The sequence below is a fragment of the Staurois parvus genome, unplaced genomic scaffold (assembly GCF_062004578.1).
Source record: "Staurois parvus isolate SC_StPar_1 unplaced genomic scaffold, SC_StPar_1.0 ptg000380l, whole genome shotgun sequence".
Lineage (NCBI taxonomy): Eukaryota > Metazoa > Chordata > Amphibia > Anura > Ranidae > Staurois > Staurois parvus.
In genome coordinates, this window is record NW_028318176.1 from 2,176,755 (window position 1) to 2,191,959 (window position 15,205).

Consider the following 15,205-nt stretch of genomic DNA (forward strand, 5'->3'; position numbering starts at 1 on the left):
GTGACTCACCAATATCTGGTGAGTGCGGCTAATGTTGATTTCTGCACTGGTGCATGGTGAAGGGATCAGTAACACGGAAGAACCAAATGAAAATTATAATTTAATTTGTTTTATTTTTGTCACGGGACTGTAATTATATATATATATTGTTTGGGATTTTTTTGATTTTTTGTCACTTGATTTTTTTTTGTCACTGGACTTATGATTCTAATGTTTATATATTTTTAATATATCAATTTATTTATATATAATTTATTATATATATCTTTATCAGCACAGTTATGTTTTTTTAAAGCTGAGTAATGTAATTGACCATGTGGGTTTGCGCTGGTTTTCATTGTTAAACGATTCTTAATGGTGATCTTGTTGAGTTCCCTATAATCAATGCAGGGACGTAGAGACTGATCTTTTTTTCTCAACAAAGAAAATACCTGCCCCGGCAGATGAGGAAGAGGGACGGATGAACCCCTTGGCGAGGTTCTCGTCGATATATTGCCAGAGGGCTTCCAGTTCTAGTTTGGACATTGGGAAGATTCGCCCAAATGGTATTTCTGCCCCTGGAAGCAGCTCAGTAGGGCAGTCATATGATCGATGAGCTGGTAAAGTGTCGGCCTTCTTCTGATCGAATACATCGAGGAAATGGTGGTAGGTAGGGGGAATGGATTGACTGGCATCTGAAGTAGGCTCAACTGAGAGGCACACGGGAGAATTGGTGGGTGTGGAGGTGCCACAGTGTTGAAGGCAGTAACTTGATGGGAAGGTGACTTCTTTTTTGAGCCAGTTGATTTGTGGGTTGTGAGCTTGCAACCAGGGTATTCCTAGGATGGCTGGAAACATGTGGGATCTAAGGACATTGAAGCGGATGAATTCCTGATGGCTGGAGTCAGTTGTTGCTAGGACAGGAATGGTTTCTTGGGTAATGGGTCCTGAGCTAGGAGTGGTGCCATCTGCTAGTTGTACATCGAGCTTTTGTGTTTTAGGAAGAAGAGGAATACGTAAGTCCTTGGCAAGGTTGATGTCCAAGAAACAACTACAGGCTCCCGAATCAACGATTGCCCGCAATTTGACTTCCCTTCCAGCCACCTGTAATGACATGGGTAGAACGACATGGGTGGTTAAGTTTCCGGATAGCTGGAGGTATGAAGGATGAGGTTGATGGACTTTCTTGTTCGCACTGGGCAGTTGAGCAAGAAATGGCCCGCAGTAAAGACAAGGGTTGCCTTAACGTCTGCGTAATCTTTCGTCTGGAGTTAAAGCAGGTCGGAGAAGACCAATTTTCATAGGTTCTACTTCAGAAGTGCAGATGGTCAGAGGAATAGGGGCAGAAGCCACTGGTCTTGGAACCCTCGGCAGAACCCACGTGGGGCAAAGGGTCTGGGTACGTTCAGAACGTCTCTCCTGTAGCCTTTGATCCAATTGGGTAGCGAGCTGAATTAGGTTATCCAGGGAGGAGGGAGCTTCCACCCTAGCTAATTCATCCTTAAGGGACTCAGACAGGCCCAGACAGAACTGGTATTTTAGGGTTGCATCGTTCCACCCGGTATCGGCTGACCATTTGCAGAATTCCACCATTGTTGTAGAGCATGAAGGGTGTATTCAGCAGTGGAGATCCACTGGGAGTCATCATAGAGAGCCGCCATGACTTCAAAAAATGTGATCACTGAGTTGAGTGCTGGGTTCTTTTGTTCTAGCAGTCTGTGTGCCCATGACTGAGGTTCATCAGATAGAAGGGAAATGATGAACCCCACTTTAACTGCCTCAAGTGAGAAGGTCTTTGGTTGCAGTGCGAAATACAGCTCACAGGCGTTTTTGAACCACAGCGGGTGTAACAGTAGAAGGCAAACTGGCTGGTGCCACTGCAGGGATAGGACTAGGCGACGGATTTTGGTCTGCAGAAGTTGTAGTGGTAGTAAGCGAGTGAAGACGTCCTTCCAGCTGAAAATATCCCTCCTGCAAATCCTTGACCGCTTGTGTAAGTGCCATCATCTGTTGGCACAGGGCCTCTAATGTGGAAGCGCCTCTCTTGGCCTCAGACATATTGGCTGGTTGATACTATCACGTACCTGGTGATGTAGGCCAATGGAGAGAGGGCTTCCCTTGCGGCTAAGTTCCAAACTCCCCTGGATATGGGACAGCAGGAGTCGGGCCCAAAGTAGCACGGGTCCCCTGTAGGAGTGCTTGTCAGAGGTCCACCCAGGAGCACCGCTGATGCACTGGAAAGGAGTCTGCAGACAGGTGGTGCCTGTGAGGGGTACACAGGTCTTCAGGGGAACAGAGGACCATAGGATAGTCGGTTCAAAGCCAAGGTCAGATGCCGGGTGGAGATCGGAGCAGACATAGTCAGTAGAGTAGCCGGGGTCATACACAGAGGAGCGGGAGAGAATATCCGTTAGCCAAGCCGGGGTCAGGTTAGGAGCCAGGCAGAGAATATTGGTCCAAGAACAAGCCAAGTCGGTAACAGGAAATCACTAGAGGCCAATGAAGAGAGGGCTTATCTTGCAGCTAAGTTCCAGACTCCCCTGAGAGTGGGACAGAAGGAGTCAGGCCCAAAGTGGCACAGGTCACCTGTAGGAGTGTTCGTTGGTGGTCCACCCAGGGTCACAGCTGATGCACTGAGTTGGGATCTGCAGACAGGTGGTGCCTATGCGAGGTATGCATGCCTTCCGGGAAACAGAGGATCACAGGATAGCCAGTTCAAAGCCGAGGTCAGGTACCAGGTGGAAATCAGAGCAGACGTAGTCAGATGGGATAGCCGAGGTCATACAAAGAGGGAATATCCGTTAGCCAATCCGAGGTCAGATCAGGGGTTAAGCAGAGTGGACAGGTCCAGGAGCAAGCCAAGTCGGTATCAGCAAATCAAAGATCACAATAGCACAGGAAAAAGGAACAAGGTACTGGAAAGACAGAGATCAACCAACACCTAAGAGTAGTGCAGGGCTTCCTTATAAAGGCCGTTTGGAGCCAAATTTGAGCCTATGTGAACTTCTGTAGCCATGCAAGTTACTGGCAGGGGTGCCAGGTCACCTAACACCTCTGTCGGTGACAGAGCCCTGACAGTGCCCCCTTATATCAGTGGGGGGAAGGACACTCTTACATGGTCATCAGTGGGAAGACTGCCCCCCTTACAGATCATTGATGTCAGTTGTTACTGAGAGACAGAAATTGTTCATTGCTGAAGGACCCCCTAGAACCCTTTGGAGGAACCCCCAGAACCCTTTGGAGGAATCCCTAGAACCCTTTGGAGGACCCCTGGCTGAGAAAGGCTGGACTAGGCTGTCATATATTTCTGTCCCCCTTGATGGGAGTGGAGGTGACCCCTCTATGAGAACATACAGTCCATACACACCCAGCACAAGGCTGGGGTCACACTACCAGATGGTTCTCGGGGCTGCAGTTCCTCTGAGCTCCACAAGGTGGGGATCTCACTTCTACCCAGACAGGAAGTAACTATGGAAGACAGGAAGTGATGTCAGGACAGACAGGAAATGATGTCAGGTACAGAGAGGACGTTCCATGAGGCACGGAGACATTGGTAGGAGTGGCAGCAGAGAAGGTAATAAGTTCTTATTTTCTGTTTACACCCAGTAACCCCCCGTCATATCTGTCCTCTACCCCCTCCATCACGTCCGTCCTCTTCCCCCTCCATCGCGCCCGTCCTCTTCCCCCACCGTTCAACCCAAGAGATGTGTCTGGATGGTCACTGTATCATTGTGTGTGTCAGGTTCCTATAAGGTGTCAGGGTGTCTCTGTCTATTTTTCCATGGTGGAGTGGGAGTATTTAGAAGGACACAAGGACCTCTACAAGGACGTCATGATGGACAATCAGCCGCCCCTCACATCACCGGGTAAGAGGAGACTTTATTGGAAAGGAGAGAGCAGTACGGAGGATCCACCTAGATCCCCCATCATCTGATAAACACATAGAAACAATGTATTCAGTCAGTGTGTGTGTTTCCTACAGATGGATCCAGTCATGGGAACCCACCAGAGAGATGTCCCTGTACTCTGTATTCCGGGGATTCCACACAGGAAGGTCACACCATCCCTCACCATCATCAGGTATTTGAGGAACAATCACTGGTGGTTATAATGTATACATGGCATGTTTGTTACAATGAATGTTTCAATTTACATTCAGAGTACTCAGAGTGGAATCCTTGGGGATGAAAATATTGATGTTAAAGAAGAGTATAAAGAGGAGGATGAGGAGTATGGAGTGATGGAGGAGTTTTCAGAAGGACACAAGGATATGATGGAGCCACCAAATACCAGGAACCCACCAGAGGGATGTCCCCGTCCTCTGTATTCCTGGAATTCCACACAGGAAGGTCACACCATCCCTCACCATCATCAGGTAGATGAGGAACAATCACTGATAGTATCATTAGGATCTGTACATTATCTGCATTGTTACCATTGATGGCATTTTATTATATATTCAGAGTGGAAACCTGAGAGATTCTACAGTTGAGGTTAAAGAAGAGATAAAAGAGGAGGAGGATGGGGGGATGGAGGAGTCAGAGATTCCAGAAGGACACAAAGATCTGGCCCAGGACACCATGGTGGAGTCATCCAGCTACAGGAACCCACCAGAGAGATGTCCCCGTCTTCTGTATTCCCGGGATTCCACACAGGAAGGTCACACCATCCCTCAACATCATCAGGTAGATGGATCCAGTCATGGGAACCCACCAGAGAGATGTCCCCGTCCTCTGTATTCCCAGGATTCCACACAAGAAGGTCACACCATCCCTCACCATCATCAGGTAGATGGATCCAGTCATGAGAACCCACCAGAGAGATGTCCCCGTCCTCTGTATTCCCGGGATTCCACACAGGAAGGTCACACCATCCCTCACCATCATCAGGTAGATGAGGAACAATCACTGGTAGTTGTGATTTATACACAGCATGTTTGTTACAATGAATGTTTTATTATATCTTTCAGAGTGGAATCCTCGGGGATGATAATATTGATGTTAAAGAAGAGTATAAAGAGGAGGATGAGGAGTATGGAGTGATGGTGGAGTTTTCAGGACACAAGGATATGATGGAGCCACCTAATACCAGGAACCCACCAGAGAGATGTCCCCATCCTCTGTATTCCCGGGATTCCACACAGGAAGGTCACACCGTCCCTCACCATCATCAGGTAGGTGGGACAGAGCACCGCGGAGTGAGATCATGGAGAAGATCTATAGACCTTACAGATGATATTTTTTCTCCTTCTCTTGATGTAGAGTGGAGATCCAATCGATACAGAATTTGAGGTGAAATCAGAAGAAGAGGCGTATGTGAGGGATGATCAGCAGTCTATGGAGGAGGATGGAATAACGGGGACATTTATAGAGGAGGACACTCCTACAGAGATCAACACAGGTGGGTCATGAACACTAAATCCATTCCTCCACCCATACTGCTCACTGATTGGTCCAGATGATAAAGTTCTCATTGGATCTCTCTCTGTCTGACAAGAGCCTGGAGCTCAAGAGGAACCATTCAGCTTGTAAGCTCCTCAGAGACCAAGCTGCCTGATGTGGGCGGAGTCCTGGTTTGGGGAACCAATCAGCTCCTGTCTAGTAATCCTCTTTGTCTTTGTATTTTAGTCCATGGCCGGGAGATGAGGAAAACCTCCGAGGATTGTCTCACTTTGACTCCAGACTGGAAAGTAGAAGATGAGGACATCACACAGTGTAGTCCAGGAGAAAACACGGCTCCCTCCAATCTCCATGCGGCACCACTCAGTGTATATGGACCATCGCATTCCTCGTATCCTGAGGAACCTCAGACTGAGCGGGACAGGGCCGGCCTTCCAACAGGGAAGAGCTTCCGCTGTACTGAGTGCGGGAAATGTTTTTCAAAAAAGTACGATTTTTATAATCATCAGAGATTTCACACGGGAGAGAAGCCGTTTTCTTGTCATGAGTGCGGGAAATGTTTTTCAATTAAGTCCCATCTTTACAGACACCAGAGATCTCACACGGGGGAAAAACCATATTTCTGTTCTGAGTGCGGGAAATGTTTTTCAGGGAAATCTGATCTGAAAAGACACCAGAGGTCTCACACAGGGGAGAAGCCGTATCCCTGTCCTGAGTGCGGGAAATGTTTTTCGGGGAAATCCGATCTCAACAGACACCAGAGGTCTCACACAGGAGAGAAGCCGTATTCCTGTCCTGAGTGCGGAAAATGTTTTGCACAAAAATCAGTACTTGTCATACATCAGAGGTATCACACGGGTGAGAAGCCGTATTCCTGCTCTGAGTGCGGGAAAATTTTTTCCCAGAAGTCCAATCTTATCATACATCAGAAGTCTCATATGACTGAGAAGCCGTATTCCTGTGCTGAGTGCGGGAAATGTTTTTCAAACTTGTCTGATCTATATAATCATCAGAGATTTCACACGGGTGAGAAGCTGTATTCCTGTCCTGAGTGCGGGAAATGTTTTTTAAAAAAATCAAAACTTGTCACACATCAGAGATGTCACACGGGGGAAAAACCATATTTCTGTCTTGAGTGCGGGAAATGTTTTTCAAGGAAATCCAATCTCAACAAACACCAAAGGTCTCACACAGGTGAAAAGCCGTATTCCTGCCCTGAGTGCGGGAAATGTTTTTCAGAAAAGGCCAGTCTTTACAAACATCATAGATTGCATACGGGAGAGAAGCCGTATTCCTGTCCTGAGTGTGGGAAATGCTTTTCACAGAACTCTCATCTTTACACACATCAGAGATCTCACACGGGCGAAAAGCCGTATTCCTGTTCTGAGTGTGGGAAGTGTTTTTCAAAGACGTCCAATCTGTACACTCATCAGAAACTGCACACGGGGGAAAAGCCGTATTCCTGTCTTGAGTGCGGGAAATGTTTTTCGCAGAAGTCCAATCTTTACAAACATCAGAGATTACACACTGGGGAAAAGCCATATTCCTGTCTTGAGTGCGGGAAATGTTTTTCAGTAAAGTCCCATCTGTCGCAACATCAGAGATATCACACAGGGGAGAAACCGTATTCCTGTCCTGAGTGCGGGAAATGTTTTCCACAAAAGTACGATTTTAGCAGACATCTGAGATCTCATGCAGGTGAAAAGTCTAATTTCTGATCTGAGTGTGGGAAATCTTTTTCACAGAAGTCCCATATTTTCAAACATCTCAGCTCCATGCCATGGTGTTCTAGGAGCATGACTGCCCCCCACGGCTTCTGACCATCTCAGCCCCATCACCATGGTGTTCTAAGAGCATGACCGGCCCACACAGTTTCTGACTATCTCAGCCCTATCTTCATGATGTTCTAGGAGCATGACTGGCCCACAAAGCTTCTGACTATCTCGGCCTATTCCCATGGTGTTCTAGGAGCATGACCGGCCCACACGGCTTCCGACCATTTCAGCCCAATCACCATGGTGTTCTAGGAGCATGACTGGCCCACATTGTTGGTGCCCATCTCAGCCCCATCACCATGGTGTTCTAGGAGCATGACTGGCCCACAAAGCGTCCGACCATCTTGGCCCATTCTCATGGTGTTCTAGGAGCATGACCGGCCCACATGGCTTCTGACCATCTCAGCCCCATCGCCATGGTGTTCTAGGAGCATGACTGCCCACACGGCTTCTGACCATTTCAGCCCATTCCCATGGTGTTCTAGAAGCATGACTGGCCCACACGGATTCTGACCATCTGAGCCTCATCGCCATGGTGTTCTAGGAGCATGACCGGCCCACAAAACTTCTGATGATCTCAGCCCATTCCCATGGTGTTCTAGGAGCATGACCGGCCCACACGGCTTCCGACCATCTCAACCCCAGTGCCATGGTGTTCTAGAAGCATGACCAACCCACATGACTTCCAACCATCTGAGCCCTATCACCATGGTGTTCTAGGAGCATAACCGGCCCACAAAGCTTCCAACCATCTCAGCCCCATCGCCATGGTGTTCTAGAAGCATGACCGGCCCACATGACTTCCGACCATCTGAGCCCCATCGCCATGGTGTTCTAGGAGCATGACCAGCCCACACGGCTTCCGACCATCTCAGCTCATTCCCATGGTGTTCTAAGAGCATGACTGGCCCACACGGCTTCCGATCATCTCAGCCCCATGCCATGGTGTTCTAGGAGCATGACCGGCCCACACAACTTCTGACCATCTCAGTCCCATCACCATGGTGTTATAGGAGCATGACCGGCCCACACAACTTCTGACCATTTCAGCCCCGTTGCCATGGTGTTCTAGGAGCATGACCGGCCCACATGGCTTCCGACCATCTCAGCCCCATCGCCATGGTGTTCTAGGAGCATGACTGGCCTACACGACTTCTGACCATCTCAGCCCATTCCCATGGTGTTCTAGGAGCATGACCGGCCCACACGACTTCTGACCATATCAGTCCCATTACCATGGTGTTATAGGAGCATGACCGGCCCACACAGCTTTCGTTGATCTCAGCCCCATGCCATGGTGTTCTAAGAGCATGACAGGCCCACACAACTTCTGACCATCTCAGCCCCGTCACTATGGTGTTATAGGAGCATGACCAACCCACATGACTTCGACCATCTCAGCCCCATCACCATGGTGTTCTATAAGCATGACCGCCCCACACGGCTTCTGATCAACTCAGCCCCATCACCGTGGTGTTCTAGAAGCATGACCGGTCCACACAACTTCTGACCATCTCAGCCCCGTTGCCATGGTGTTCTAGGAGCATGACCGGCCCACATGGCTTCTGACCATCTCAGCCCATTCCTATGGTGCTCTAGGAGCATGACCGGCCCACACGGCTTCCGACCATCTCAGACCATTCCCATGGTGTTCTAGGAGCATGACCAGCCCACACGGCGTCCGACCATCTCAGACCATTCCCATGGTTTTCTAGGAGCATGACCGGCCCACATGGCTTCCGATCATCTCAGCCCCATCACCATGGTTTTATGGGAGCATGACCGGCCCACACGACTTCTGACCATCTCAGCCCCATCACTATGGTATCACTATGGTGTTCTAGGAGCATGACCGGCCCACATGGCTTCCAACCATCTCAGCCCATTCCCATGGTGTTCTAGGAGCATGACCGCCCCACACGGCTTCCGACCGTCTCACCCCCATCGCCATGGAGTTCTAGGAGCATGACCAGTCCACAAAGTTTCCGACCATCTCAGCCCCATCGCCATGGTGTTTTTGGAGCATGACCGGCCTTGGTGACCTCTTAGCACCCATCCCCTAAACCGGATGATTGCTCTCTGAGTTGTTCTCGGGGCAACACCCCTTTGATATCACAGAAAAGGGACTGACAGGACCTGGTAAGGAAGCTCTCGTTTTACCATCAACCAAGGAACACCCAAGAGAGCCACGGCACCGGTTTTGCTCGGACAATTGGACTCAGCTAAAACCAGAACTTTTACCCTCCATTCTAACCAACTTTTATCTCTCTCTTGCATTATTGTTCTCTTTATGTCTTTGTAACATCCCATTCTGTAAATGTTTTATTTGCACCATTTGGACCTTTTCATTAATAAACCCGATTCTGAGAAGTGTAGAAACTCTCTAAAGCTTCCAATGCAAACTAAAGAATCTCTGTCCCTGGAAGAGTGTTCCTGTATGTATAATCCTCTGATATACCTGTCCCTGGAAGAGTGTTCCTGTATATATAATCCTCTGATATCCCTGTCCCTGGAAGAGTGTTCCCGTATGTATAATCCTCTGATCTCCCTGTCCCTGGAAGAGTGTTCCCGTATATATAATCCTCTGATATCCATGTCCCTGGAAAAGTGTTCCTGTATGTATAATCCTCTGATATCCCTGTCCCTGGAAGAGTGTTCCTGTATGTTTAAACCTCTGATCTCCCTGTCCCTGGAAGAGTGTTCTTGTATATAATCCTCTGATATCCCCGTCCCTGGAAGAGTGTTCCTGTATATATAATCCTCTGATATCCCCGTCCCTGGAAGAGTGTTCTTGTATATAATCCTCTGATATCCCCGTCCCTGGAAGAGTGTTCCTGTATATATCATCCTTTGATATCCCTGTCCCTGGAAGAGTGTTCCTGTATATATAATCCTCTGATATCCCTGTCCCTGGAAGAGTGTTCCTGTATATATAATCCTCTGATCTCCCTGTCCCTGGAAGAGTGTTCCTGTATATATAATCCTCTGATTTCCCTGTCCCTGGAAGAGAGTTCCTGTATATAATCCTCTGATCTTCCTGTCCCTGGAAGAGTGTTCCCGTATATATAATACTCTGATGTTCCTGGAAGAGTGTTCCTGTATATATAATCCTCTGATATCCCTGTGTTCCATGGCCGAGCTGCTGCATCCAAGCCTTCCATCACTAAGTGCAATACAAAGCGTCAGATGCAGTGGAAATTTACGGACTAAGACTGGGGGGCCATTAAAGTTCATGTGCATGGAAAGGCAGGTGACCAATACTTGGGGCAATATAGTGTATATACGGGGGGGACGAGGACAATACTTGGGGCAATATAGTGTATATACAGTTGCAAGAAAAAGTATGTGAACCCCTTGGGATTACATGGAGTTTTGCATGAATTGGGCCTAAAATGTGCTCTGAACGTCATCTAAGTCACAACAATAGAAGAACACAGTCTGCTGAACATAATACTACACAAACAGATGTTGCCATGGTTTAATTGCACATAACATGTAAACATTCACAGTGCAGGGAGGAAAAAGTATGTGAACCTTTGGACTTAATAACTGGTTGACCCTCCTTTGGCAGCAATAACCTCAACCAAACGTTTCCTGTAGTTGCAGATCAGACCTGCACAACGATCTGGAGTAATTGTGGACCACTCCTCTTCACAAAACTGTTTCAGTGTAGCAATATTCTTGGGATGTCTGGTGTGAATTGCTCTCTTAAGATCATGCCACAGCATTTCAATCGGGTTGAGGTCAGGACTCTGACTGGGCCACTCCAGAAGGCATATTCTGTGCTGTTGCAGCCCTTGTTTTGTTGAATTACTTGTATGCTTTGGGTAATTGTCCTGTTGCATCACCCATCCTCTGCAGAGCTTCAGTTGGCGGACAGATGGTCGTACTTTTTCCTGCAAAATGTCTTGATAAACTCTGGAATTCATTTTCCAATCAATGACAACAATCTGTCCAGGCCCTGAGGCAGCAAAGCAGCCCCAAACCATGATGCTCCCTCCGTCATGTTTTACAGTGGGGATGAGGTTTTGATGTTGGTGTGCTGTGCCTTTTTTTCTCCACACATAGTGTTGTGTGTTCTTCCCAAACAACTCAATCTTGGTTTCATCTGTCCACAGTATATTTTGCCAGTAGTGCTGTGGAACATCCAGGTGCTCTTTTGCAACTTCAAACGTGCTGCAATATTCTTTTTGGACAGCAATGGCTTCCTCCGTGGTGTCCTCCCATGTACTCCATTCTTGTTTAATGTTTTCCTTATTGTAGATGCGTCAACAAAAATGTTAGCATGTGCCAGAGATTTTTGTAGGTCTTTAGCTGACACTCTGGGATTCTTCTTTACCTCATGCAGCATTCTGCGCTGTGCTCTTGCAGTCATTTTTACAGGATGACCACGCCTACGGAGAGTAGCAACAGTGCTAAACTTTCTCCATTTGTAGACAGTCTCTCTTACCGTGGACACATGAACATCAAGGCTTTTGGAGATACTTTTGTAACCCTTTCCAGCTTCATGCAAGTCAACAATTCTTGATTGTAGGTCTTCTGAGAGCTCTTTTCTGCGAGGCATGGTTCACATCAGACAGTGCTTCTTGAAACCAGTAAACCCAAAACAGGTGTGTGTTTTTTAAGGGCAGAACAGCTGTCAGCAACACATCCAATATCATCACAGTGATTGGAGTCAAGGTTGGCTCACTCCTGGCTCCAATTAGCTCTGGGAGAAGTCATTAAGCTAGGGCCTCACATACTTTTTCCTCCCTGCACTGTGAATGTTTACATGTTATGTGCAATTAAACCATGGCAACATCTAATGTTTGTGTAGTATTATGTTCAGCAGACTGTGTTCTTCTATTGTTGTGACTTAGATGACGTTTAGAGCACATTTTATGCCCAATTCATGCAAAACTCCACTTAATACCAAGGGGTTCACATACTTTTTCTTGCAACTGTATACGGGAAAGGGGGCAGGGACAATACTTGGAGCAATATAGTGTATATACGGGGGGGACAATACTTGGGGCAATGTAGTGTATATATGGGGGGGCAGGGACAATACTTTGAGCAATATAGTGTATATACGGGGGGCAGGGACAATACTTGGGGCAATATAGTGTATATATACGGGAAAGGGGGCAAGGACAATACTTGGAGCAATATAGTGTATATACGGGGGGGACAATACTTTGAGCAATATAATGTATATATGGGGGGCGGGGACAATACCTGGGGCAGTATAGTGTATATACGGAGGGGCGGGGACAATACTTGGAGCAATATGGTGTATATACGGGGGGCGGGAACAATACTTGGGGCAATATAGTGTATATATGGGGGGCGGGGACAATACTTGGAGCAATATATTGCATATACGGGGAGGCGGGGACCATACTTGGGGCAATATAATGTATATACGGGGGGGCAGGACAATACTTGGGGCAGTATCGTATATATATACAGGGGGGGAGAGGACAATACTTGGGGCAATATAGTTTATATACGGGGGGGCAGGGACAATACTTGGGGCAATATAGTGTATATACAGGGGGGGAGGGGACAATACTTGGGGCAATATAGTGTATATACAGGGGGGAGGGAACAATACTTGGGGCAATATAGTGTATATACAGGGGGGCAGGGACAATACTTTGGGCAATATAGTGTATATACGGGGGGGACAATACTTGGGGCAATATAGTGTATATACGGGGGGCGGTTACAATACTTTTGGCAATATAGTGTATATACAAGAGGGCAGGGACCATACTTGGGGCAATATAGTGTATATATGGGGGGCGGGGAAAATACTTGGGGCAATATAGTGTATATACACGGGGGCAGGGACAATACTTGGGGCAATATAGTGTATATATGGGGGGCGGGGACAATACTTGGAGCAATATATTGCATATACGGGGAGGCGGGGACCATACTTGGGGCAATATAATGTATATACAGGGGGGGCGGGGACAATACTTGGGGCAGTATCGTATATATATACAGGGGGGGAGAGGACAATACTTGGGGCAGTATCGTATATATATACAGGGGGGGCAGGGACAATACTTGGGGCAATATAGTGTATATACAGGGGGGGCGGGGACAATACTTGGGGCAGTATCGTATATATATACAGGGGGGGCAGGGACAATACTTGGGGCAATATAGTGTATATACAGGGGGGGAGGGGACAATACTTGGGGCAATATAGTGTATATACGGGGGGCTGGGACAATACTTTGGGAAATACAGTGTATATACGTGGGGGCGGGGACAATACTTGGGTCAATATAGTGAATATACTGGGGGTGGAGACAATACTTGGGGCAATATAGTGTATATACGGGGGGGTGGGGACAATACTTGGGGCATTATAGTGTATATACGGGGGGCCGGGACAATTCTTGGGGCAATATACTGTATATACAGGGAGGGGCAGGGACAATACTTGGAGCAATATAGTGTATATACAGGGGGGGCGGGGACAATACTTGGAGCAAGATAGTGTATATACGGGGGGGCGGGGACAATACTTGGAGCAATATAGTGTATATACAGGTGGGGCGGGGACAATAATTGGGGAAATAGTGTATATACGGGGGGCGGGGACAATACTTGGGGAAATATAGTGTATATACGGGGGGGTGGGGACAATACTTGGGGCAAAATAATGTATATAAAGGGGGCGGGGACAATACTTTGGGTAATCTAGTGTATATACAGGGGGTGGAGACAATACTTGGGGCTATATAGTGTATATACGGGGGGTGGGGACAATACTTGGGGCAATATAATGTATTTACAGGGGAGGGGTGGGGACAATACTTGCAGCAATATAGTGTATACAGGGGGGCGGGGACAAAACTTGGGGCAATATAGTGTATAAATCCGGGGGGGCGGGGACAATACTTGGGGCAATATAGTGTATATACGGGGGGCGGGGACAATACTTGGGGCAATATAGTGTATATATGGGGAGGCGGGGACAATACTTGGAGCAATATAATGTATATACGGGGGACGAGGACAATACTTGGGGCAATGTAGTGTATATACACAGGGGGGCGGGGAAAATACTTGGGGCAATATAGTGTATATATGAGGGGGGGCGGGGGACACAATACTTGGGGCAATATAGTATATATACGGGGGGGGCAGGGACAATACTTGGAGCAATATAGTGTATATACGGGGGGCGGTGACAATACTTGGAGCAATATAGTGTATATACGGGGCGGGGACAATACTTGGGGCAATATAGTGTATATATGGGGAGGTGGGGACAATACTTGGAGCAATATAATGTATATACGGGGGGGGGACGAGGACAATACTTGGGGCAATATAGTGTATATAAACAGGGAAGGGGGGCATGGACTGTACTTGGAGCAATATAGTGTATATATGAGGGGGGGCGGGGGACACAATACTTGGGGCAATATAGTGTATATACGGGGGGCGGTGACAATATTTAGGGCAATATAGTGTATATACGGGGGGGGGGCGGCAACAATACTTCAAGCAATATAGTGTATATACGGGGGGCGGGGACAATACTTGGAGCAATATAGTGTATATACGGGGCGGGGACAATACTTGGGGCAATATAGTGTATATATGGGGAGGTGGGGACAATACTTGGAGCAATATAATGTATATACGGGGGGGACGAGGACAATACTTGGGGCAATATAGTGTATATATACAGGGAAGGGGGGCATGGACTGTACTTGGAGCAATATAGTGTATATATGAGGGGGGGCGGGGGACACAATACTTGGGGCAATATAGTGTATATACGGGGGGCGGTGACAATATTTGGGGCAATATAGTGTATATACGGGGGGGGGCGGCGACAATACTTCGAGCAATATAGTGTATATACGGGGGGGGGGGGGACAATACTTGGAGCAATATAGTGTATATACGGGGTGGGGATGACAATTCTTGGGGCAATATAGTGTATATATGGGGGCGGGGACAATTCTTGTGGCAATATAGTGTATATACGGTGGGCGGGGACAATACTTGGGGCAATATAGTGTATGCACAGGGGGGGGG

General features: G+C 47.7%; 1 protein-coding gene across 2 annotated transcripts; it reads left to right on the forward strand.

Annotated features, from left to right (window-relative positions):
* Positions 1 to 525: 525 nt before the first annotated feature.
* Positions 526 to 9,532, forward strand: LOC149456001 (uncharacterized). 2 transcript variants are annotated; one of them, XM_089685549.1, is made up of 8 exons: positions 526 to 3,553; positions 3,722 to 3,845; positions 3,962 to 4,059; positions 4,139 to 4,354; positions 4,443 to 4,868; positions 4,949 to 5,152; positions 5,241 to 5,379; positions 5,607 to 9,532. In XM_089685549.1, the coding sequence occupies exons 2-8, from the start codon at positions 3,761 to 3,763 to the stop codon at positions 7,094 to 7,096; spliced, it is 2,658 nt and encodes an 885-aa protein (XP_089541675.1). In that variant the 5' UTR covers positions 526 to 3,553; positions 3,722 to 3,760; the 3' UTR covers positions 7,097 to 9,532. The 2 variants fall into 2 exon arrangements, with proteins under 2 accessions (XP_089541675.1, XP_089541676.1); XM_089685550.1 differs by lacking the exon at positions 3,722 to 3,845 and having other exon boundaries at positions 535 to 3,553.
* Positions 9,533 to 15,205: the final 5,673 nt, after the last annotated feature.

What these genes read in the sequence shown, in the direction of transcription:
- LOC149456001 (XM_089685549.1), top strand. Translation starts at nt 3,761, where the DNA reads ATGGTGGAGTGGGAGTATTTAGAAGGACACAAGGACCTCTACAAGGAC. An exon ending in GCCGCCCCTCACATCACCGG is followed by an intron (nt 3,846 to 3,961) that starts GTAAGAGGAGAC and finishes TGTTTCCTACAG; the next exon opens with ATGGATCCAGTCATGGGAAC. An exon ending in CCGTCCCTCACCATCATCAG is followed by an intron (nt 5,153 to 5,240) that starts GTAGGTGGGACA and finishes CTCTTGATGTAG; the next exon opens with AGTGGAGATCCAATCGATAC.